Raw genomic sequence first — 27107 nt, 5'->3', positions numbered from 1 at the left:
CGAAATGAGAAGGCACCACACCAGCGTCTTTTAACCTTTTATTCTGATGGACAACAGCATGCTCAGCGAGGCTCTTGCAGCTTCATTCTTTCATTACCAGACGCGTTTCAGGAGCAATCTCCCTTGTTCACTGGTTCATGTTGAAGACAAAACAGCTGTGCAAATTCGAATCGCACTCGCGATTACTTGTAGTCAGACCCGCCCTGATGGGCGTATCCCAGCAAGGAATTCTGGTCATTGTAGGCAGGTAAGTTCTTAAAACCAAGGTGGATGCTGCTGTTTTGCTTTCCTCCGTGTTAAAACCCCCTCTGGGTCGCTGTTCGAAAACCGGCTGGGCTGCTGCTTGTCTCACGTCTCACCAGACGGTAAACGCTGTTCCATTTCCGCTCTTTCATTCACTGGCGGAGGACCTGCTGGGGTAAGCAGTGGGGTAGCCTTCGTGGCCAGGGCAGGCCACATATATGCCAATCGTCGTCACCCGGAATGAGAAGGCACCACACCAGCGTCTTTTAACCTTTTATTCTGATGGACAACAGCATGCTCAGCGAGGCTCTTGCAGCTTCATTCTTTCATTACCAGACGCGTTTCAGGAGCAATCTCCCTTGTTCACTGGTTCATGTTGAAGACAAAACAGCTGTGCAAATTCGAATCGCACTCGCGATTACTTGTAGTCAGACCCGCCCTGATGGGCGTATCCCAGCAAGGAATTCTGGTCATTGTAGGCAGGTAAGTTCTTAAAACCAAGGTGGATGCTGCTGTTTTGCTTTCCTCCGTGTTAAAACCCCCTCTGGGTCGCTGTTCGAAAACCGGCTGGGCTGCTGCTTGTCTCACGTCTCACCAGACGGTAAACGCTATATATATATATATATATTATCTACTGGCGGTCGCCAGTAGATAGTTATAGTTAGGACCCTGTTTCCATAGGAAATCCGCAACATTCTATTTGGAATAACTTTGGCGCCGGTCGATGAATCCTCGCGAAATTTTCAAAATAGGTGGGGCGCTACGCTCCGCTCCTACCCTGAAAGTCTCGGGGGGATTCGTCAAGCGGGGGCTGAGAAAAAAGGGGGGTCCCAAAACGCGTTTTTCCCATGCATTTTTCCATAGGACCTTTAGACACAGCTACAGTCCGAACGGCTGAACAGAGTTACTTGAAATTTGGCAGAGAGGTAGTCCTCAGGTCAAGGAAGTGCCTTTTGTAGGTCTGGTGTAAATCTGTTCAGTAGTTCCTGAGAAAATAGCATTTAAATCAATATATATATGTGGGCGGAGCCTAACCACACATCTCATCCTGAGATCTGATTGGCTGTCAGCACTTCATCCAAGAAGTGTTGGCAGCCATCTTGGGACCAATATACATGATAGCACCTCATTAAAAAGCATTGCAGTTAATAGAAGGTTTTAAGACTTTAGTTACATTATAAATCATTTGTTGATGGTACCATACTCATTTTAGGAATTGTGGTATGTTCTAAGGTGATTTCACCATGTGAAAAAGCCTTCTGCTGGGATATCATGATTGAGAGAAAAATATTTTCTCATGCTTTTACCACAGAGGTTTGGAAGGTGATCTATAAGCTAAACTGAGAGCTTATTTTCTGTAAATTCACATTATCTTTCTCAGTCATGTGAGAATGAAGTCTGACATTCTCAGTAAAACATGTACATCCAACAAGGGCAGAGACTGTCAGTTGATTCCTTTGTGTTCTACTGCAGCTTTCCAGAGTGTTCCAAAGAACTACTAGAGCGCTAACCGTCCTACTTATGATAAATGTATGGCACACCTGAAGCCATCTTGCTTGGATTAAAGTGGTAACTCTTAAAACATTTAATTTAAAAAGGAACAAAATGAGGGGGTTCATTTTTCCATAAAAAGTATGATTAGTGCTGCAGAAAGAAAAATTAGGGCACATTTTGAGTGACTTCTCAAATCCTCTTCTATTTCATTAAAAAATTCTGACATGCAGACTGAAACATGCACTTTCAATACCAGCAGCAGTTTTCCCTGGTGAGCAGTAGCTTTACTACAGTGATCTAATGAGCAAAAAGAGTGCTAACATTCTGATTTTATGGCAAATGTGTGACACATTTGAATGCCTTCTTGATGGAATCAAAGTAAAAAACTGAAAGTATTTCCTACTGAGGAGACTGCAGTAAATGAGGAAATTAGGAAACTTCATAACAAATAAGTCTCCCAAGATGGCCACCAGAGACAAAAGAGCCCAAATGTAGCCCAAATATCACCCAGATGTAGCCCAAGTATAGCCCAATGAAAGAATGTCCAAGAATGTTCTTAAAAACAACTAGAGCACTTACTGTCTTCATTATGACAAAAGTATGGCACACCTGAAGCCATCTTGATTGGAATAAACTGGTAACACTTAAAACATTTAATTTAAAAAGGAACACAATGAGGGGGTTCATTTTGCCATAGAAATTATGATTAATGCTGAAGAAAGAAAATGAGGGCACATTTTGAGTGACTTCTCAAATCCTCTTCTATTTCATTAAAAAATTCTGACATGCAGACTGAAACATGCACTTTTAATACCAGGAGCAGACTTCCATGGTGAACAGTAGTTTTACTACAGTGATCTAATGAGCAACTAGAGTGCTAACATTCAGAATTTATGGCAAATGTGTGACATATCTGAATACCTTCATGATGGAATCAAAGTAAAAAACTGAAAGCATTTCCGACTGAGGAGACTGCAGTACATGAGGAAATTAGGAAACTTCATAACAAATAAATCTCCCAAGATGGCCACCGGAGACAAAAGAGCCCAAATGTAGCCCAAAATCACCCAGATATAGCCCAAATATAGCCCAATGACAGAAGTGTGCAAAACACTTATTATTTTGTGTTTTTGCAGTGTTATATAGTGCAGACTTGTCAGGTATTGGAGTGCTTTACATGAGCATTGGTTACATCACACAAGAACAAATTCATTTTGGTTGTAGACATGGGGAGACTAAGTGATTTGACCAGAATCACAGAATGTCGAGCTGAAGCAGAAACTTCAACCTGGTTCCCCAGTTGCAAAGTCTGCAGTTCTGGAAGTAACACCACATCCTCTCCCCTAAGTGCAACATTTAATCAAGTTGTCAACTAGATAAAAAAACATAAAGATAACAAATAATTTAAAAGTGCTTTGTCACTATTTGAAAACTCAGAAAATATGTCCTTATTTTAGTCTTTTAGAGCACTAACCATAATTTTGAAGCCAATAAGACCCTCTCATATATGTAATTTCTAAAGGAATGCTCTAGGTATTACAGTTTTGATTACATTAAGATGATGTCAGGCGTTCCACACTTTTGTAATAAATATAGAATGTTAGCAATCTAGTTGTTCATTAGGATACTGTTGAGAGGCAGAGGCCAGGGGCACGGACTCTGAAAATTGAAGGCAGGTAGGAGGGTGCAAAGGCAACAATTTAACCACACTGAGCAGGCAGGAAGGGCCGTGGAAGCACAACAGACTATGGAGGGCAGTGGAAAGGGGGGCAGGGGCAACAAACCAACAATACAGGACTTGCAAGAGAGGCTGTTGGAGGGAAGATCTATTACGGGTCAAGGAAGCTAGGGGCGGTCCCCAGAGCCCCGGGAGCCACCACAGAACTGAGCAGGAGAGTGAGTCAGGGACAAAAGGGGCACCTTAATTTGAGCCGGGGTGCCTAGGAACGCTTGCTCCAAAAATGAAGAAAACAGACATATGAGACATGGAATTGGAGGCAGAATACAATGGCAGTTTAATGAGAAGATGCAACTTCAAAGAAACCGCAGAATAGAGACATAAAGTACAAAATACAGAATCCAGATAATCATACAGCTGTCATGATATTCTCTGTATCTCAATTAATGGACTGACAGAGAGAGAGAGAAAACACATCTATAAATGCATCATGAGAAACAAGTTACACCAAGGAAAATGTTACCTAGGGACACTCACATTTACTCTTAGAGCAAGCATTCCTGCAATTACAATACAACATCTTTTAAATGCAAAAGTAAAGAGAACAATGGTTAAACATAACATGACATTTCATATAGGTAAAATAGAATAAGATACTTCAAGCAAAGCAGAGCAAGACATTTTAAGCAAAGGAAGACAAGAGCTCCCAGTTCTTGGGGAAAACCTGCACAGCCTGTTAACCTACATACAGACGGCGAGGTTGTCCGTCGATATCTGTGGGTGCTCCCTTTTTATATCATTTTGTGGGCTCCTTTGCACGCTACATCTACCTACGTATGCTACCCAAAAGCTTCGTCTGCAGATTTTACCAGACATTTCGTCATTTACCCACTTAATGCTGACAATGGACTGGGTGAAAAGGTCAGTCTCTCAGGCCAATCGCTTATCGTAAGTTCCATAGAGCAAGCAGAAAATAATGGGTATTCTACAGGAATTCAATATATTCATGTATAAAATCTCCTCAGTTCTCCTAACTTGACGCTCTGCGGTTGCCACTTCCTTAAAAGCGGGAAACCTGCCCAGGAAGCAAGTACCAGTCCAGGATGCAGCCTACTGTATGTCGACAGCTTCAGGGGGATGTTGAACTTTGATACCGAGCACGGAGCACTCGGGTAGGGTGGGGGCTACTAGTTTGGAGCAGAAGGCCTCGCAGACCTGCCTTCAGACTGCTATACACTAAAATTGCAGAGCTATGGTCAATTTAACAAAGAGGCCTACATATTGAACAGAAGGGCCTACACAGGGGTTTTATGCTGGCTGAGTGGTAAGGATGTCTCAGGATAATTATATAGCAACACAGGACCCGCTGGTCAATTTAATACGGCCTACAAATGCGGCTGGCAGGGCAAGGACAAGGGTCTCATACTTCAGGTGTGGACAGAACGGGCCAGGGGCCCCCTGTGATACAAAATCTACCCTCCTTCAAGGCTGTGGCAATGTAATAGACCATTGTGGGCAGAAGGAAGAGGCAATGGTAGTACAACCATACATGCCAACAGACCCGATACAGCCAGGAAAAGTCCAATGTTTTTAAGCTCAAATGGGCTTTATTTGATCTGTCTCCTGTCTACAATATCCTCTTTTTCAATGTAACTCAAAGGGGAAAATCAATACCCCAGTTTTTTTTCAAAATCTCCCTCTTACCAAGTTCAAAATGTTCGCAAGTATGGTACATTGGATCATGAAAGGAAATTGGATAGGGACATGGACTTGGATAACAGAGGACAGGAGAGACATGGAGAGGTGCACCAAACTGACCCTGCAGGGCAGGCATCAGGGTTTGCAGCAGCACAATACACCACACAGGGCATGCAGGACGGGAGTGCAGCACAACAATCCATAGAAAGCAAGAGGGAGGGGACAGGACCATGCACATGGACAACAGAGAACAGAGGGGCAAGAGGCAATGGTAGCTAGCTGACCATAATGGACAGACAGGAGAGAAGGCTGCAGCATAACAGACCATAAAGGGCAGGAGGGACGGATCAGGGGCATTACAATGGAACAGACAAGCCAGGAGGGAGGGAGTAGGGGTCTGCACATGTAAACAGAGGGCTGGGGGCAAGGGGGCAGGGCAGGAGCAGCAAGATAGCCATGGAGGTCAGGCAGGATGGGCACTAGAAGCAAGACACAACATGAAGAGCAACAGTGAGACTGTGATGGCATACACACAGACCATGGAGGGAAGGTGGGAGGGGGTCAGGGGCAGCTAACTGACCACACAGGGAAGGTGGGAGGGGCCATGGCAGCACAGAAGACCATGCATGGCAAGTGGGAGGGTTAGTGGCAGCACAATGGCTATGATGGGCAAGAAGGAGGGTGCAGGGGCATGCACAAAGGACGATGGAGGATAGAAGGGAGGGTCAGGACCTGTGCACAGACAAGAAAGTTCAGGGGAAGGGGCCTCACAACAGACCACACTGGGCAGGCAGGAGGAGCAGTTGCAGCACAACAGACCAGGGAGGGCAGAAGGGTGTGGCAGTACAATGGACCATGTAGGACAGGAGGAAGAGGATAGAGGCATGGCATGTGGACAGGCAGGGTGGAGGTGGCAGGGACAGGTTACAGTCATCTGACAATGCTAGGCAGGTGGGAGGGGAGTGGCAGCTCAACAGAACACTCAGAGTAGATAGGAGTGGCAGGTCCATGGAACATGGTGGGCAAAAAGGATGGAGCAGGGGCATGCACAAAGACATCGGAGGGCAGGGGGAAGGAGAATAGGGGCAGCAAGCTAAGCACAGAGTTTAAGCAGGAGGTCAATGATGGGGCATAGAATTGGGCAATGGAGGGCAGGAGGAGTGGACTGGTACATCATACTAAATTGAGGGCAGTGGCAGCACATCAGACCATGCATGGCAGGAGGGAGGAGGCTAGTCCATGGATTCACACAACAGAGGATAGGGAGGAGGGGGATGGGGCAGCAAGCTAACTGTTCAGAGAAGGCGGGTATTAGAAACTTTTATTGTTTTTAAAACATTTTGTCTGTGCAAACTACTTAAAATATGAACAAGTATGCAGCATAATCTCACTTTTATTCAGGAAGAAGAAGACGTTAGTGACTGTGACTCCGGGCTCACTTGGCAAAAACACCCCCTGACCCTCCACCCCCTATCGCAAAATGTAATGCCCGTGAAAAGGGTAGGTGAACACAGTGTTATATAGAACATAGTCCTGAGAGCACGATTGAAAATGAAAACTAGATATAGTGTATGGTATAAACTATGCACCAAAAAGTGTGATATAAGATGAACCAGGCGTGAAATATAATATGCAATACATTGTGCGCAATGACAGATTCATTGGAGAGCGCGAGATAGCACAGGCACTAGCGCGTGCTATGCGATATGCGCCTTGGAGTGTAATATGCACAGGGCAGTGTTGTGTAACCTAACTAGTCTCTAAAGTTGTAATATAAAATATGTGCTGGGGAGTGTAACGTTGCATATGCACTGTGACAAAGATATGGATCCCAAATTGTAATATGTATGGCATAGCACTGTGCGTTATAACATAGGCATCGAGGAAGGCACGTTAGATGGGGCAATATAACCCGTGCGAAGACTAGTGTGGCATGACATATTCACGGGGTGGTGTTACAGTGCACATGGGCTAGAGTGTGTCATAGCATATGCACTAGCTAGTGGAATACAATACAGAGGTGTGTGGCACTCGGCAGGCAATGGTGGGTGTAACACAGCATTGGGCTCTGCCAGGAGCGCGCTATGACTCTCAAGTGATGTGCGTCCCCTTTCCAGAGAGTAAAATAAAAAGTATTACACATCCGGCAGTGGATGTGTGTTTTATTAACTGTGAGGGGGGTTTCTTGCATAGTTTTGGTCGAATTTTTGTCGAATCCCCTTTGAATGGCTTGGTGTGCATGTGTATTAAATGTGCCCGTCAATAGCTACCCATGTTTGTATAAATAAACGACAAGGGTGTCTACCGGGATTAGGCACGGTAGAGCATCAGACATGTCAGAGCTTCACTAGTGGTGTAAATACATTCCACGTGGATTAATTGCATGCATAGTCGCCTTTTAATGAATATCACGCAAATCGTCATGGTGATAGGTACGTACGGTTTGTCCAGCATGTCCTAGGTGTGTCTATAAATATATATTTTTTAAAAATAATAAAAAACAGTGGCCGGCCCTGGGGATTGGGGTCAAAAAAATATAATTAGGAGACAGGCCCTGGGGGATGGGGTCATCAGGGCCAATAAATTAGAATAAGAAGGGGAACCACACAGCCCCCCTTCATAAAAAAATAAAATAAATAAAAGACTGGCATCGTCCCGGAGGCCATGCCCCCTCCATGCAGCACTCTGCAAACGCGCCCCCAACAGGCATCTCCAGTATGCGCCAGGGAGCTGCACTGCAGACAGGTGTTCTGAGGCCAAGCCCCTTTTTACACCTCTCTGCAACGCAGCTCTGTGGCGCTTACTGGAGGTACCTAGTGGTCTAGTGTGACCCTAGGGACCCTTAGGATTCAAGGGTACTTAATCTCTCAACTTAGAACAGCCACAGGGCGCGTTTACACAGTGGTGAAGGGAGGGGACGGGGCCTGAGGTGACGTGTGCAAACACGCACCATGGCACGTTTTAAATTGGGGATATAATTTCCCTTCAATACTGAGGGCCCCTGGGGGCTAACTAGCCCACCAAGTGCTTCCAGTAAGCGCCACTGAGCTGCATTGCAGAGAGGTTGTCCAGGCCGTGCCACTTTTTACACCTCTCTGCAACGCAGCTCTGTGGCACTTACTGGAGGTACCTAGTGGGCTAGTTGGACCCTAGGGACCCTCAGGACTCAAATGAACTTAATCTCCCAACTAAAAACGGACACAGGGCGTGTTTACACAATGGTGAAAGGAGGGGACGGGGCCTGAGTTAACGTGTGCAAAAACGCCCTGTGGCCTGTTTTAAGAGGTAGTTTTAATCCCCATGCCCTATTATATACTAGGGGCTTATAGAGGAGGTAAGGCTAATCACAGGGGGACCCCAACGCATAATGTTCCCTAGTGTATGTAGGTGTTTTCACTGTATTCTAAGTGTCTTTTAACATAGCACTGGCTCTAGGACTGGTTAGTCAGACTCAGTTACCACCAGTATCCGTCTGAAAAAGTTGAGGGTACAGGATGATTTTGCAACAAGGCTTCTTTCCGCTCTTCTTTTTGTTCTTTCTGCACGTTATCCTTCTTTCTGCACTTATCTTCGTATTTGAGGACTTCTGTTGCTTCTTTCTGCACTTCTTTTGTTTCTTTCTGTGCATTTTTTCTTCTTTCTTCACATGTCCTATCTCTGTAGGCATAGTTAGAAATTAGCATTTAAAAAACCTTTGAAATTAACAGAAAAAACCATAGGTTTCAGGCACGTTATAGTTAGGAATTAGCATTTAAAAACCTCAGAAATTCACTGAAAAAACCATAGGTTTCAGGGGTGTTATAGTTAGCTGGACTTTTCACTTGTACAAAACCATTGAAATTCCCCCGTTATAGTTAGTTCAGCTAACTATAACTCGCGCGCCCGCAATGCACTGCTGATGACGTCACATATTACATCACTCATGACATGGTCAGTGACATCACTCATGACATCACTGATGACATCTCAAATGACATCACTGATGACATCACTGATGACATCATCCTTGTGATAGAGTGGCAGACCTCCTCTCACCCTAATATAACCTTTGCTACACACATTCAAAAATAGAGACTAAAATTTTCAAAACAATGGACATACCAATACCAGTTACAACAACCTCTTCAGTAATTCTAAGATCCACATACACATCCACTCATTCACCAACAGTCCAATACAGTCACTCATACATGTACTCACTCATCATATGTACTCATACACCTATACATCCTGTTACACAATGCCACTCATCCATAGAGTTACTCACACACATAGTCACTCATGCTAATAAAGAATCAAACATACATTTACTTGCATATACAGTTATACACACACCACCACACTTACTTCTACGGAAACTTACACATACTTAGTCTTTTAAACAATCACTTATAGAAACACATACTTATTCATACAGGAACTCTTTCAATCTCTCACTCTCACATATACTCACATATATACACCAATAGTCACATATACTAGTTTAAAACATATGTAGTTACTCATAAAGACACTATTGAGACAGTCATTCACTCACTAACACACCCATACACACACTCATCCACCCATACAGTCCTGCACACATACTGTGTTCAACACATACAAACAGTGAGTCACTCATTCATGCACCTATGCACTACGTAATACCCCCCACCGAACCATGCAGACACTCAGACTGATACTCAAAAAACCAACTATTAACCTATATAGACACCCATGTAGCTACTCACCAACCCATGCAGCCACTTATACACAAAGTGAGATACTGATACAGATATTTACATATTTAAACATTACTCACTAAGCCATGTATTCACTATGATACACTTAATCAGTCAGTTACACAATCAATTTTTCAAAAACAAATCATCTATTTAGACACTTATATACCCATTTATTCTTCCATCGACCTTGAGATATACATATATAAAACATATTTAATTTTCAGAATAACACACATTCACTGGATGATGTCATCAGTGATGTCATCAGTGATGTCATTTGAGATGTCATCAGTGATGTCATGAGTGATGTCACTGACCATGTCATGAGTGATGTAATATGTGACGTCATCAGCAGTGCATTGCGGGCGCGCGAGTTATAGTTAGCTGAACTAACTATAACGGGGGAATTTCAATGGTTTTGTACAAGTGAAAAGTCCAGCTAACTATAACACCCCTGAAACCCATGGTTTTTTCAGTGAATATATATATATATATATATATATAGCACTCCACATCGTTTTTAGGCATTAAAGTTCAAACTGTGTTCCTCAACGTACACTGCTTTCAGCAGGCCAGTTGCTGTTGGATACCTGAAAATAGAAACAATCTCCTTTGGGGATAGAGCATTCTCTGAAGCAGCAGTTAAAGAATGGAATAAACTACCCTCTTTGCTTGTGATGCAGCGCGAAGCATGTCAAAAAATTGTCTCTACCCAATAAACAAGTTTATCTCACTAGGCCCCTCTTATTATCAAACCCTCTATCCCTCAATAGTCAAAATAGTTCTCTGAATTCTGCAAAACCATGGTCCTTCAATGAATCTTTTTGTTGAGCTGACAGGGACTGGAATACTAAAGATGTGAACAATTATTCCATGAGTACCTGGAATAAAATAATTGTTATCTCAAACCAAATCTAAAAACTTTCTCACTTTCTGATTTGAGACAAGAAGGAGACAAAATCGATAAAGATAACTCATGAAAAACATTATCTAAAGCCTCATTTTGCATGGACAAGTCAAGAAAATACACTTCACAGATTTAATAACAATATTGTTATTACAAGCAGCTACACAGCACTAAACAGAACATCAATAAACAGCTGGAAAATCCTCGGTGTAGAGAAACAGAATACATTTTGAGGTTCAGTTATTAATCCTACAAACCAAAGCAGAGCGGTTCAGGTTCATCCTCAGTTAGATCTGGTCAAGTCTGCCTCTGCAGCACCATATGCCACAGTCGGAGTCAGTTAACCTCTCAGCTGAAAGGTTATTTCCCTGCACACTTTACCAGCCAGCAAAGTACAGGATTCAAGGTCACAGTTAGATATAGCTCCGATCATAAATTCTATTTCACCCAATGTGGATGGAAAGGGGCAATAGGAAACTTAATAGGGATCAAAAGTCTTTCCGACAGCTTGTCGGGCAGGAAAGGAAAAATGATAGCCAGCCCCTACTCCTTCTCCGCTGGGGCAATTATACCTCAAATGTTCCAGGTTCACACCCCTTAACGTATCCATTTCATCAGTCCGTGGGGTTCTCATTGGTCACTCATAGTGGGTTGTTGTGGGGTGATCAGAAAAAAACACAAATCCGAGAGAATTAGGTAATCCTTTTTGCAAATTTCATTATGTTCATTTGTGTTCCTATTTTGTCATTTCCACAGAAGTAGCTGGAACTTTACTTTGCGAGGAGCCTTTCCCTGTGTTTGCAACAATACTGTTAAATTTCTATTGTATATGCTTCTTAGTGAGAAGTGAGTCCTTTATTAACAAATACAGAAATGAAACTCCACAGAAAGTGCTCATAGAACTTAGGTGACTACCTCACATGATTTTACTTTAATGCAGGGTAAAAAAGCATTTGAGGCCTACATGAAATCTATCTGAATCACTACCGGTTAATTCTATTATAAATCCCACATTTTCATGCATTTCGATTCTCTCCATTTTACTAGTTATAATTTCTTTCAAGTAACACATCTCAATATTAGGTACTACTAAAAAAAATTCTAAAGCATTATTTGTACGTTTTTATCCACGCATATTATTTGTGTCCCTCTCAATACATGTATTATTGGTAAACGTCACAAAAGCTCATATTTGCACTACGTAAAATCTCTTCAGTTTAAAAGTTTTACAGTTCAAGAACTTCAGTATACGTACATATAATTTCTGGTACAATGCACATTTAAATGTTATTATCACACAACTCTCTATGTTAACAATGTTTTATTTTCTCACAACTCTTAAATGCGTTCATGTGTAGTTTCTCATGTTATTTCTTTATTTCTTTTATTTAGTTCACATTTTCATATCCTCATTTTGAACACTTTGCATGCTTTTATGATGCAGTATGTATTCTCACATTTTTCATCTTAGGAGGTTAACATGTCTTTATCAGGAAATATTTGTCGAAATGACCTCTTACAGGTGAGAATTGATAAGGGCAGCCATCAGTTAATATCTATGCTCCATCACTTGCGTCTTGAACAAATCTGAAAACGTTACTTATTAACCATTAAAAAATTTCTTTTTTTAGATAGTCTGAATACTGATTGTGTAAAATGTCCTCTTTAACGCCATTAAGTTCCAGTGTACACGGTTTTAAAAAATATCAAAACATATCATGTATGTAGAACACATATGACATTTTCTGTGGGAAATAAAACCCATTCATTTAACTAGCAATTTGTTGTGAGAACATGTCTTATGGAGTTCAAATTAAGTCCTTTAAAAAAATATGTATTGTTAATGTGTGGGGGCATGGAGAGCAATTCCTGCTTTCCCTTATTGAACTATAGCACTGTATAAAATAAACTTGCTGTCATTTAAGTTAATGACTGTTTGCTTTAAGGAAATAGTTAAAAGCTATTATAGTATAGCAGCTATGCAATTTTATTATGTGTGACTAGTGAAGGCACAACAAAGATTGTGATCAAAAAAAGTTGGAGACAGATTTGTAGTACTGGACTACAGACTACAATGTATTTTATGACTATTGACACAATCGGCAATATTGGTTTTGCATAAAGATTCTGCTTGATGTTTGTGTGCTGGTTTTTTTTGTTTGCTGAAATCTGTCTTTCTGTTCCTCTTTGACAATAGCACACATATTCTTTTGTAGTGCATTTTTTTTAACAGCAATTTTATTTTGAGAAAGTGGAACTATAAAAGTAAGATACATATCAACACATAGGATTGTGTGGTTTATTGTTTGATAATTCAATTCATCTGAATTGATCCTTGGATTTCATATTGTTTCTTATACTTAAATGTAAAAAGAAAGATCAGTGGTTCATATCGCAATCTGCCTGACAGATACTTTTAACTGATGATTCTTCAACTTCCTAATAATCCCAGGGGCCTGGCTAGATCCTATACCCTGTACCCCGTAAGTGGCGTCATGCTCCTTCGCACTAATTTCATTCCACTTCCAAAGTGATGATCGGAGCCGCATTTAATACCACCCATGCAAGATAACATCTGTTACTTTCTTTTTGTTCCTCCAGATGCAGATCTGGCGCTGCGCTCCTTTTCCTCATCTCTTGAAGAGATTCTTTTCCATGGCAATTTTCCTCTCAAATCTACCACTGTGCAAGGCAACATGTCGCCTCCTAAGACTACAGGGTTTAAACTTTGTAGGGAATGTTACAAACAAGTGTTTGTGACAGATCTTCATGAAGTGCACCTCGAGTGTTTGGGTTTGGTGTATTGCTGCAAGGCCTGTGACGACTGCGCCCAGATGAACCCGAAAACCTGTGGAGAACGCGAGGTGAAGTTCTAGGTGGCAAATCACTGTAAGACCTTCTCCCAGTTGAAGTCGCAAGTGGGGACGCCTTTGCTCCTTAATTTGTTCCTGCTACTCTTGATCAACAAAGAAGGCACAGAGGTGTGACTGGGCTTCAAGGTCTTGCTCCTGTTTCATCGAGTAGCCAATTCCAACCTTGGTTGCGATGCACCCTGACTTTCTGGATCAGTTGATGCCTTTGCAGCAGATCAAAGACTTGAGGAAGACCATGCTGACCTCCATGCTTTGTCCGCAGGGGCCTCTAGTTTGGTTACCACCGGCGGAGCTGTCCTTGGCACAGTCTTTGCCCTTCTTCCCTACTTTGGGTTCTGCCCCATCCCTTGGTCATGGGTGCTGGCTCTGAGCCGCAGGGAAGGATCCATGTACCGTCTGACTTTGCATCAAATTTGCCTCGACTGAGGTGGTGCCCTGATCACATTTTGGCACAGCTAATACTCAGTCGTTCTGACTTGGCCACAATGCACCATCCTTTTGACTTGGAGTCCGACCAGAGTCAGTAATGTGTTGATGATAATGGGGGGCATTGGCAGGAGTTTGCCCCACCCTATTATGAGGAAAACTAGTATGTGGACCTGCAAGATGCAAGTGGGCTGGATCCCTCAGCCGATACTGGGTTAGTTCCCTTTTCCCCGGGCAAGCAACTGAGGAAAGTACATCTTTTGCCACTGCCATCAGGAGAGCAGCTGAAGTTCTTGACCTTCACATCTCCACTCTGGAGGTAAAAACAAACATCCTCACTGAGGTCCTTCAGTCTAGCCAGGCACAGATCAAACCTCTTCTGCCCTTCAGTGAGATCTTAACTGGCACACTCTTGGGCACAGGCTAAACCATGTTTGGCCCTCCGGTCAATCACCCAAGACACACACTGCCAGAGACCAGCTCCAGGTGACCCTGATTTTTTTTAACACAGCATCCTACCAGTCAGAGATGAGTGAACCCTCATGCCTTTCTGGCTAATTTTCTAGTCGGAGTCCAAACATGTGGAAGCATTTGCCCAAAAACTTGTGAAAAGTTAGATTTTTTTGACAAACGTGTGTGAATCAAGTGGCTCCGAAGCAACGCTAGAAAAACTGTCATTCATGCCCTAGTTAGAAGCAAGTTGGACTTCGAAACATCCTCTAGGCTGGGATCACCAAGCAACTCACTAGAAGAATGCAAACCACTCAGAACTCTGCAACAAGACTCCTCTTCAACCTCCCACACAGAACTCACATCACACCACACATACTTGGGGAACTCCACTGGCTCCCGATGCACAAATGTCAGGACGTGTATTCTCTTACATCGCTCCTAAAGCATGGAACAGCCTCTCACTCAGCCTCCTCCACCTGTCTTATTGAATTTTGCAAAAAGCTGAAGACCTGGCTTTTCAATCAATCAATCAATCAATCAATCAATCAATTAATTAAATTTTTATTTCATTCAGACCTCTGCTGAGGTCAACAAATACAAGTATATAAATATAAAATATTTATACTTTTAAAACCGCTTTAAAAAACTAATTATAAGCATGAACAGGTCTGGCTTTTCAATTAACCAGCCTAACATAGGCAGGGCTAGGCACACATAACGGCTCAGTGCCAGGATACCCTTGCAGGTAATAGTGTGCTTTTCAAATTCACATAACCATGCAACAAAGGCAAAAGTAATTGAATTAACACTTTATAAGTTACATTTTTTTCAGACAAATGAAGGGAAGCTGGGTTTCAATAAATGTAATTTCATTGTTGTTGTGTCAGATGTTCTCTTTATCAACTCTTTATGCCATGCCTCCTTAGTGTGGGCAGTGCTTTGTGACCCCTTATTTTATTTCACAGCCCAAGCTCAGGCCAATAGGAGTAAACTAAAGCAGAGTTTCCTGCCAGTGAGTCACAAGCCGATTTTTGGGTTGTCCGGGGCAGTCCAATCAATAAATAAACATGCCTTTAAATTCTGTATTTATCTTGTCACATTTGCTTTGCTTTAAAGTTTAAGGTGAGATGTCAGGCTATAACATGGGGATTGGTGTTTACAAACTCCTCTCACTTTGCAGTCAGAGAAAGTTAAGTGAATTATGTGGCAATCTTGCTTTGGTACAAGGCGTGTGAAAGGAAAGGCTGCAGGATGTAATTGCTTGTAACACACAACAAAATGTAAATCCCTCTAAATGTATTGTACACATTCAGCAATTAGGAAGGCAAACACAAAGCACATTTCTATTTTAATTCTGAGTTGTGATAATAAAGATTTTAATAGGATCAAAACAAATCAAGACACTTCACTTCTTGATTCACAGATAATAAATATTCACTGAAATCCGATTTCCACACATCATTTGTGTGCAATTTAGTTTTATCAGTAAAACTGTATGTCTGTGCAAACGTAGTGGCATTTTCAATGGAAAATGTGCTGTCTGTAAATGACAGTGCGCTACCACACAATGCGTTAGCTACATTAACAAGTCATCCGCCCTATGTTCATTAAAGCTAGGTGGGTTGTGAAAGTTTGTCGATCTGAAATTGGGTTGTAGTTCTAAAAAGTTTGGGATGCACTGACCTAATACCCAGTACCCAGACTGGATCCGGAAACTCAAACAGCAGTGCTTCTGCATGCTGGTAGGTGGTATTGTGCAGCTCCGCTCCAACTTCTTCCACTCCCAAAGTGACCAATGGAGCCTCATATAAGTGCCACCCACGTGAGCTGACATCAGTTCCTTTCCTGGTGGAGATTGTCTGCCACTTCCTCCAGGAGTGGCAGAGCATCATGTCTGACAAAAGGGTCCTTCAAATCAACCAATGGGGCTATGCCCTGCCATTCCTTTTCTACCCGCCACCCCTGCCTTCCTTCAATTAGAGCCATTGTAAATACAGTGTGCTTTTGGGCCTTCCTTCTGGAATAATGAATCCAGGACATTCGGGCTATTATCCTGATGTTTCAGCTTCTGTCCTGTGTTCCAGTCAGCAGGGCTCTGAGACTTCTTTGCCAACTGGCCTCCTGCATCCAGCTCTTTGACTGTCCCAGATGGCACATGCAAGCTCTGCTGTGAGATCTGAAATCTCAGTGGGCCCAGCACCATGCAAACCTGTCAGATTCTATACAGGTTTCGGACGAGACTGCAAATGACCTGCAGTGATGGCTGCATGATTGTAAATTTGACCAGTGGCAAACCCCTCCCCCACCCATACCTGTCACTGTTGGCAGACACATCACTACTGGGTTGGGGAGGCCATCTGGGAGAGGTGGAGAGCAGAGGACTCTGGTCTCTAGCAGAGACCCGCCTTCAAATCAGTTTGCTGGAGTTGTGGGTGATTCGCTTGATTTCAAAGTGCTTCCCGCCAACCATCAAAGGGAGACTAGTAAAGATTCTCATGGACAACACCACTGTGAAGTGGTATTGCAGCTACCAGGATGGGTGGGTTTCTGGGTCCTGTTTAAAGGACAAACAGATGCACAGGGTGTATGAACAAATCCAGTTTAATGGTTTCCAAAATGTATAATCTCTGCGACTGTCGATAACAACTCATGTGTAGAACGAATAACCTCACCCATTTGTAGGTGGCCTGCTGTATCATAGGGTCGATCCTCACACCATATACAAAGTTTATAATGTGGGCTACAACTTCCTAAAAACATGGTAGGAGCTCTTGGTGTGTTTTCTTATATGATTAGGATCCCTATGTGGGCAAAAGGTGTGGGTGAGGTGTGCAGAGTGCTGATAGTGAGTGTGAAGCAATACAACTACCTCTTGTTGAGCTAATAAGTGGATTTATTCAGTGGCCCCAATGGCCAAATTAAAAATAAGAGGGGAGTGAATACCATCAACCCAATTGAATTGAGGGAATGACGTGTCTGCCTATCAAGTAACCTTACAAAGAGGTCCTGTATATTCTTCTGGGCCATTCTATTGCATAGTCGTTCTTTAAATTGTATAAATTATAAAGGTGTAAAGAATGAAAAGAATACTTTTTCCATTGATGCAGACAGTGACCCATAATTCTTGCTGTAATCGGCCACCATTGTCAATATTGAAGTTAGAGGGCAGTCTCTATTCCCCACGTAGTGTCTAATAAAAAATTGTTTGTGTATTTACTTCCCATCGTTAGCCTCTTGTGGGTTCTGTGGGGCAGCTGTCAGGAAAGATGTCTTCTTTGATGTGAATAGAATGTGATTTTGCGTGAGAATGAGTCCCTGTCAGAAGCTGGCTAATTTCTGTGCAACACCGGGTCTCCCTACGATGAGTCCCTGGAGATAAATATCCTCTTCTTTTTCCTGTAGAGCTGGATGGTTAGAGGCAACTGGACTATTAAACACTGGGAACTTTGGATAGTATCAGGTTGTTGAAGCAAATTGCATTCCGTATTTCCTGACACAGAGGTCCTCTATTAGACACATTTCTATGTGTAGTTCTTATGTTTGGGTTATTGCCTAGTTCCACCTACATTATGCCATATGTTACACCTTTGTAAGTCTGAAAGAGAAAAGCAAACATTACCGGAAGTAACTCTTTGGTGCACTCATGATCTGTTCACATTTATATTATGTAAGGAATTATGCTGATGTAAACCAATCAGCTTTTTTTTTTACTTTTCAGGCAAGCTCTGTGGTCGAAGCTCTAGAAGTGCTCTGTCAAGTTGGACCAATAAAAAGTGTTTACCCTCTAACATTTGATCAACTAAAACAGGTAAGCAATTGATAGGTGGCTAGGTAGATCACCCCTGTTGCAGGCTTTGTGTTAAGTAAAGTTTTTGTTAACAGACTGTTTGTTACTGTTTAATTTTGTTTTATTTCAAGACATTCAACTAATATTTCAATTATGTGAATGAAAGTATATATATTTGTGGTGGTAATTTTCGATACAACTATCCTGAAGTGGTCTTGTATTTCATGGGACCTTTGCCACAAGAAATTATTAGAGAAAGTGCCCCTATTTCTGAGTTTCTAAATACGGGAAGGTGAAGCACTGTCACTTATATTTTCCTGATCTTCTAGAGCTCTTCATGATGGGGACCCTTTTAACATGCCAGTCCAAAATATTTCTCATAGAGAGGAGAGTAAGTGTCCTCAGTGAGTGCTTTTTGTGCACATTTGTGCAGCCAAACTTGTGCATTGTTGGTTTTGCTGTTAGTGTACACCATGGAAACCAGGCCCATCAATTCACATTTACCAGCAATCAGGACCAACCTTTGTAGGTCTTCAGACTCTTCAAACTCAAGGTCAAGGCGTCTATGGGTTTATTAGGACATAAAGAACAGGAGGTAATCCCCTTCTGCCTCTTATGACAGGCCAAGAATCCTGTTTTTTTCTGACTTTGTAGGAGTCCCAGGTTTTCTGCTATTTCTGTTATTTTCCTCGTATAACAATATTCAGCCCTTATGTTCTTTTCCTCCATAAAGGAAGACATCTTTTCCAAGTTCACTACTCTTAAGTTAAATAAGCCCATTTTCCTCTCCACCTAATTATAGAGAATATTGCCCTTATTCAAGTCTCTAGAGTGTGATCCATCACTGCTGATGCATGCCTAGATTAATTCCTTGAATTGGCCCCTCACTAAATAAAGCATGTGGTTCACTTTGTGTGTGGTCTCTTGCATTATTCTCTTAGTCTGTCACTTTTGGTGTTACAACGAAGAGCTTATAGTCCTTTATATTGGAGGTGTGTGAATAAATGAGCAACCATTGGGACGCTGTGTGGGGCAGACGGTAGGCACCCGACGACTGGTGACCCAGGAATTAGACGATATAGAAGCACAAATTTTAACCCTATACAGGGAAATTACAGGAGGGGCCACGGTACACGGGAAACTGGCAGAAGTAAAGTCTATTCAACACTACTTGGGACAGGCTAAGGGCATTAGAAATTAAAACCTATCAAGCAGCACAGCACATGGAGGGGATACATCCGGGAATCTATTGGCTTGGCTAATCAAATCAGATGGTAGGGGCACACTGAAGAACCAGGCTGAATTAGGCCTGGCGGCGCAGGGTATGCCTTAATCTCCTGAGTTCACCTGCTTTGTTGAACAGAGACACAGGACACTCTGTTGAGCGTAGAAGATCAGGTTTATTAGCTGCAGCTAAGTACAGTTGTCCCAGAAGTACACCTGGTATGTTCTTAGGAGACTGCCACTTTACTCCATGGCGCACAATCTTTTATAGCACATAGATTCACCAAGAACACTCCCAATGCATACATGATTAGCCAATGAGAAGAGTTTGAAAACAAGATATAACCAATGAGAAAAGTTTGAAAACAAGATATCAAGTAACCCAAATAAACCTCTCTTCCAACTGTTTTTGTCAGCCTTCCCCACAAGTTAATTAGTGGTAGTGTCCACAACTCAACTTGCAGGTGGCAGGACACATTTGTATGCTTTGGTGGACAGTTGTGAAATGAGAGAATACAAGTAGAGAATAGCGAATGCCAGCAGGTAAGATAAAGTCAGGAAAGAATGGTGCGAACCAACAGACAGTTGAGACAGGAATCAGTCGGACCAGACGGGAATTAGTGGACTTAGCTAGTCCCTGACATCAGTCTCGTAAACAGAGGCAGAAGGTTATTTTGACACGTTGCAGTGAGATCAGCAGAAAAACTTCGTTTATTGTGCTGCCTGAGTGAGGGCAACACAAAATGGTGGTGGAACACAAAATGGTGGCTGAATATAAGCAAGATCGAAAATCGAATTTCCTCAACACCCATCTCTAGTATCACAGATACTTTCCTCTCCGAAGGCCATTAATGATGCATTCCGGGAGAATTACGTGACTCTCTACGGGTTACCAAGGCCTCGCCCGGAGGAAGAACTGAACATATATATAAATGGGCAATAATTGCCACAATAAGACCAGAACTCTAGGGACTCACTGGCTTTGCCAATTAGAGCGGGCGAAATTAGAGCAGCAATCCGGGACATGGCTCGAGGGAAGACGCCTGGGCCAGACGGCCTCCCGGCTGAATTCTATGGTACATATGTGAACATCTTGGCCCTGAAGCTAGAACAAATGTATGCCTCTGTGCTTCAGGACCGACAGTTGTCGCCCTCACTTAGAGGAGCGTTGGTAATCCCTTTGCCTAAAACGAAGACCAACCACGCTCAATTGGCTGACTTGCGACCCCTATCCATGTTAAACATGGATTTTAAAATATTAAGCAAGGCCTTGGCCCTCAGGCTCTTACCTTACATGCAACGGCTGGTCCATGTCGACCAGAATGGTTTCATCCCCTTGCGCTCCACGTCTGTTAACCTCAGGAAGCTGTATCATGTCCTGTTTCACCCGGACCTGCGACATTATCCAGACGCGGTGGTAGTGGCGATAGATTTGGAAGAGGTCTTTGATACCCTGTGCTGGGATTTTTTATTGGCTGTAATGGAGAAAATGCAGATGGGTGATGGATGGCTACGTTGGGTCCGCCTTCTGTACGAAAACCCACTGGCCTGGGTGCGTACGGACCGCATGGTGTCGGTTTCCTATCCCATTCATAGAGGCACCAGGCAGGGTTGTCCCTTGCCTCCTCTGATTTTCGCCTTAGCGATGGAACCTCTGGCGGAACAAGTTAGGGGAGAGGGTGGGAGACTGGGGGTGTCCCTTGATGGGCTTGATCATATATCGCTATACGCGGATGATGTGTTAATATACCTGCGGGACGGGACCACTGGGATCAGTATAGTATTAGATATATTAGAGGAATTCGCTTAATTCTCCGGTCTCCGAGTGAATGGGAAAAAAATCTTTGTGTTCCTGTTACACCCCACAATTGCTAGGCCCCTGGCCCTCCCGCCTACTTTGGATTGGGCACCAACTTCCTTTAAATATCTAGGAATTCAGATCTACCGCAATCAGCTCGATTTGTTTGAAGGCAATCTCAGCTGGGCCCTGAGGGTGCTTTGGGCACAGGTGGCTTTTTGACGCACTCTAAAGCTGCCAACTATGGCCAGAGTAGCGTTGTCCAAAATGATAATCTTACCCCGTCTGTTGTATTATTTCGTCAACTTGCCAGTGGTGATCCCTAGAAGTTGGTTCAAGGACAAGGCTCTGGATGAGGTTTTGAGGGACTTAATATGGGATGGCGGCCGGAAGAGCGTGTCGCTACAGACTGTGCGATTCCCGCTCGCGGGAGGTGGATTGGGGGCTCACGATTTTGAAGCTTACTATTTGGCAGCCCAACTTCAGTGGCTGACAAGGTGGCTTGACGGGAGGGACCTGGGCACATTATCGCTCCCCATTGGTGCGCCCGCACAAGGTTACTCCCTAGGATCTTCAATCAGCGCCAGAAGACTCCACACATGGGGGTATACTCTCCGTAGCAGTGAAATGCTGGGACAGATGCACAGCCCGCACAGGGGGGCAGCCACTCTATGTGCCAAGCCTCCCTCTTGTGGGCCTCCCCAAGAGGGAATGGGCCCCCCCCTCACACAGCGACAACTGCCGAGTTGGGAGAATGCGGGGATACTGAAGATCGGTGACTGTTACAGAGAAAACAAATTTCTGCCACTAGATGACTTCCTGGAATATCATGAGTTACCTTTGGGGCAATTTTTAAATTATCATAAGATACGGGGAGCAGTGGCGGAACTATGGGGGACAGACATCAGAGAACCGGATACCCATTCAGCTCTGGAGGCTCTGGGCTCGGCAGGGCATCTGATAAGATGGCTCTACCTAGCAATAATGGACGCGACGTCACAAACACTTCCTCACCTCCTGGAGAGATGGGAAGGGATGCTAAATAGACGTCTGACCGATAAGGAATGGCAGAAAGCTTTGCATGGTCCAAAGAAAGTATCGTTAAAAACGGCCTTTAAGCTCATACAATTCAATATACTCCATAGGACATACCTCACACCGCATCGATTGAATGTGGTGTACCACAAGACTGACCAAGTATGTGCCAGATGCTTGCAGAGAGACGCAGACTTCGACCATATGATTTGGTCCTGCCCACGGCTAACGGACTACTGGACCAAGATTGTGGGCACTGTCAATGGGGTGTTGTCTCGTGACTTGTCGTGCACGCTGGAGGTTTGTCTTCTGGGTCTCTTCCCGAGACCCAAATCTCACAGAATGGGGCATAGGTTCACAGAATTAGCTCTTCTTTTGGCCAAGAGGAGGATTGCCCTTAGCTGGAAATCGCAACACTTGCCACTGGTGGTTACCTGGGAGGCGGATGTCTCTTGTTGGATTAGGGCGGAGGAACGGGCGTTGATTAAAGAAGATAGGGTCAGGAAACGTCACAAACCGTTAGCGGAACCCTGGGCATTCTACCACGTTTTTTACCACGTTTTTCACCAAGTGTAGCCCCAGTGGGCCTAAATTGATTTGTATTCATCAAGGTCTAACTATTTGTTGTGTCAGACATTCTGAATTCCACATATCATATACCGTGCTAATCTTCATCAATGCACTCCCAGGCTATTTATAAGTGCGTGATAAGGTCTTCTTCCATGTTAAAAACACGCGTACCCCCATAGGTCTTAACATGGAAGAAGACCTTATCACGCACTTATAAATAGCCTGGGAATGCATTGATGAAGATTAGCAGCCAAAAACCTCCCTCGTTACTGTTTTTAATGTAATTTCTTTATGGTGTTTGTCTTTTGCACGGTATATGATTTGGAATTCAGAATGTCTGACACAACAAATCGTTAGACCTTGATGAATACAAATCAATTTAGGCCCACTGGGGCTACACTTGGTGAAAAACGTGGTAAAAAACGTGGTAGAATGCGTGTGGTGAAAATTCAGTAACCCTGGTAAGAGTGGGAAATTAGTCATATTGTGTTTTGACTATGGTCGATATTCCGCTAGATGCAGTGATATCAACAGTAATATCCTGTGCAGCTGCACTTAACCTTTTAATAATGATAAGAGATGTGCCAATATATTATTTCCCATGATAGTAGATTTGTTTTGATTTATACAGATTTACGTATGTTTTCATGAAAAGTTTAATGATTCTCTCGTTTAAACTACGAGTCTGTTTTCCATGGCACTGTGGCTGTAGTCCCGTCACGTGATTTGGTATGAGCACGCAAATATGTAAATAAGGTTTCGAAATATGTACGAACAGTTGGTGAACAAGCCTGCTGGACAGGCGAAACGCGTCCAAACCGGCTGTATAAGCAATACATTTCTTTTTTTGAACCTGGACACGGCGTCGTCATCCTTTGACTTTGTACAGAGGACCTGGTTATATGAATCGGGCTTCGCTGGGGTAGCCCGTGGCAGACGACGCACCCTCTGGTTTGGTGTGTGGCGGCAGTTACCTGAGCGCGGAGGAGCAAAAAATATATATATATATATATATATATATATATATATATCCATAGAAACAAAAGAGAAAAATAGGCCTAGGCCTCATCTCGTTTTGTAGTTTATCACCCTCTTTGTGTAAAAGAGCCCAAACTTTTGCCAGGACCAATCAGCACAGCCTCACCCCTTGGAACCTTCCTGAGAGAGCTCATAGCCTCAGATTTTTCTACCGCACGTTGTGCTAGGGAGTCTCCACTGATCTCTGCTCAGTTTCTCAGAAATTTACTATTAGAAATCTACATTTGCCATCTTTAGTGACATTATGTCAGAAAAGGAGAAGAAAGCCTTATTCAGACCTTGTGCTTCTTGTGGAAAGAAGAGACTTTTCGTGGAGGATAAGCATGACAATTGTATTTACTGCTTATACCCGGAACACAAGGCCACAGACTGCAAGATTTGTCGGACCTTCTCTACCAAGACCTTGAGGGACAGGGAAGGTCGGTTGCTGACATGGCTGCAGAAGCTGAAGACCAGGACAGAGGTTCTCTCTTCAGATGAGGAGGATTCGATGTCTGGCACCTCCTCCAGGAGATCTTATAAGAGGGGTAGGTCATCCCCTTCCATCTCTGCGGAACCCCCTGTCAAAGCCCCTCATGGGATCTCTGAAAGGTCTGAGGAGGCTGGTCCCACGAAATCTCCTCACGGAAGTGTAAAGGAGAGGCAGGGACGGTCTGCTGGTGTGGACACAGCCCCTAGGGACAAAAAGGAGGTCTCGAGATCTTCTCCTCCGTCCCAAAAGGAGAAACCTGTGAAGAAACACGCTGCAGGAACTCCACAGACCGTTCCAGTGAAGAAGCAGCGTCCGTCGACGCTGGCTAAAGCAGGTACGTCGACGACGATCCCCATAGTATAGGCTGTTTCCATGGCGTCGTCGACGGGACCGTCGACAGTGTCTACTTCATAGTCTACGACAGCTTCTTTCTCGTCTTCAGCGGTGTCGACGACGAAGACCACGACGACGACGACTGCGTCGTCGATGTTGATGACGACGAGTTCGTCGACGAGACCGTCGACGGTTGTTCCGTCGACGATGAAACATGCTCCGTCGACGAGCCTGATGTCGATGAAGAAGAAGGCTCCGTCGACGACCCTACCGTCGACGACGATTCCTGCATCGTCGACGACCTCGTCGTCGACGACGATTCTCGCCCCGTCGACGAAGGCTACCTTCCCGTCGACGATGTCATAGTCGAGTTCGCCGATGCTTGGAATCCCTTTGACGACGACTCCGTCGACGGAACCGTCGACGGGACCGTCGACGACGACAAAATTCAGGATTTGCCATCCAGAGGTTAAAAATTACACCGGACATGACTTCACCTAGGCGGGTCACGCCTTTGCCACCATCCATGCTTCTCGATGACTCGGAGGATGAGGAAGAGGATGGGCAGTATGGGGACGCCTACAGCCCTTCAGATCTACATGTGAAACAACAAGACACTGATACTGAGGAGTATTATGGTCAAGAGGTACAGGAGGAGCGACAAAGCATTAAACTGGAAGTACATCCTCGCTCTCTGAGGCAGGATATGATAGCCTTACCAGTGGCTTTAGTGACGGATTTGCAGATGATGCTGCAAGACTAAAAAGCTCGTTTTGCGTCACTCCCAGACGTCCCACCAGTGCACCCATCTACGTCGGTGGTACCGCGAGACACGGCAATGGACTTGCTACCGCTGCCTAAGGACATACCTCGTACCTCTTCAATAGTGGTACCAATAGTGGTTCCTCAGTCTTCATATTCGGAACCTGCCAATGAGGACACACAAGATATGGATACAGACGACGACGATGAGGGGCATGTGATCCCTCTTACTGATCCAGGGGATCCGGATGGGGACCCTGATGACACTGGTATGCAAGATCCGGATGCAGGAGGCCGGGAGACGAATGTATCCCCCCCGGCAGATATTGGGGGGGTTCCATAATCTTATGGAGCGTGCATCCAAGAGGTTTGGTCTGCCTCTTACAGTGGAACAGTCGGACTGTTTTCTGTATGACTTTAAAGCGCAATATAGAAAGTCGGTCAGATTAATTCCCATCATTGAACATGTCTGGGATGAGGGAATTAAGACAATGCAGAACCCAGCGACGGTCATCCCGGTTCTTCCCCGGCTGGAGAAAAAATACAAGGCCCCTGAGGGCAGTCCTGCATGTCTTCTAGGACAACCAAAGCCGGATTCTGTAATATCTCAGGCCGCACAGAGCAAGTCCAAGAATCCATCAACTCCGTTAACTACGCCTCCGGATAAAGAGGGCAGGCGGCTGGACAATGTAGGAAAAAGATTCTCCACTATGGCCAGTTTGTTGGTTCGTGCGGCAAATTCATTGGCTATTCTAGGCAGGTATGACCGCCAGATGTGGTGCGACATGGAGCCGTTTATGGACCAACTGCCAGAGTCGAGTCAAGAGGAGGCCAGGCAGGTTCTCATGGAAGGAGAGAGGTGTTCTTCGGAAGTCATTGACTGTGCTATGGACATAGCCTCTACTGCTTTCAGGGCTTTGGCAGGGTCGGCGGTCTTGCGCTGTCAAGGCTGGTTAAAAGCGACCTGGTTTCGTCAGGAGGTCCAAAATAAGATCCTGGACCTTCCCTTTAACGGAGAAATGCTTTTCGGTAAGCATGTAGATGAAGCCCTCCAGAGCATAAAGAAGGACACGGACACAGCTAAGTCCTTGGGATCCTTGAATTATCGCAAGGTGCCATTCAGAGGAGCACGTGGTCGAGGGTTCTCTACTTATAGAGGAAACCAACGTCAGTATTCCACACAATCAGGACAGTCCTATAAAGGTCAATACTCAAACCAACGCCAAGGGCATTCGGCGTCTTTCTCTCGGCAGGCCCAGAGAGGACGTCAGAATCGTCAGGGAAGAGACCATGCCAAGAGGCAATAGCGGCCTCCTGGCTCTGACTACTGTTTCTCCCCTACCAAGAACACCAGTTGGGGGCAGGATCTCCTATTGTCTGGACAGCTGGGTCCTTATAACATCGGACCGGTGGGTCTTGAATATTGTTCAGAGTGGCCATACGTTGGAATTCCAAGATCTTCCTCCAACGAGAGCTCCGGACGCCCGTCCCTCAAACCATCTCTGACTGTTACATCTCGAAGCCCACCACCTTTTCATCAAGGGGGCGATGGAACCAATACCTCTTTCGCAGAGGGGCAACGGTTTCTATTC

General features: G+C 44.2%; 1 protein-coding gene across 1 annotated transcript in view; it reads left to right on the top strand.

Moving 5' to 3' along the window:
- GLB1 (galactosidase beta 1) overlaps positions 1–27107 on the top strand; it is a 260256-nt gene that overhangs the window by 145352 nt on the left and 87797 nt on the right. Inside the window, exon 12 of the mRNA XM_085607619.1 lies at positions 18215–18304. Coding sequence (XP_085463745.1) covers positions 18215–18304 — 90 coding nt within the window. The remainder of the gene's footprint in view (positions 1–18214; positions 18305–27107) is intronic.

This window comes from Triturus cristatus, chromosome 5_2 (genome assembly GCF_964204655.1).
Source record: "Triturus cristatus chromosome 5_2, aTriCri1.1, whole genome shotgun sequence".
NCBI lineage: Eukaryota > Metazoa > Chordata > Amphibia > Caudata > Salamandridae > Triturus > Triturus cristatus.
Note: the sequence above shows the minus strand (reverse complement) of the source record. Positions and strands in the feature narration are given on the sequence as shown.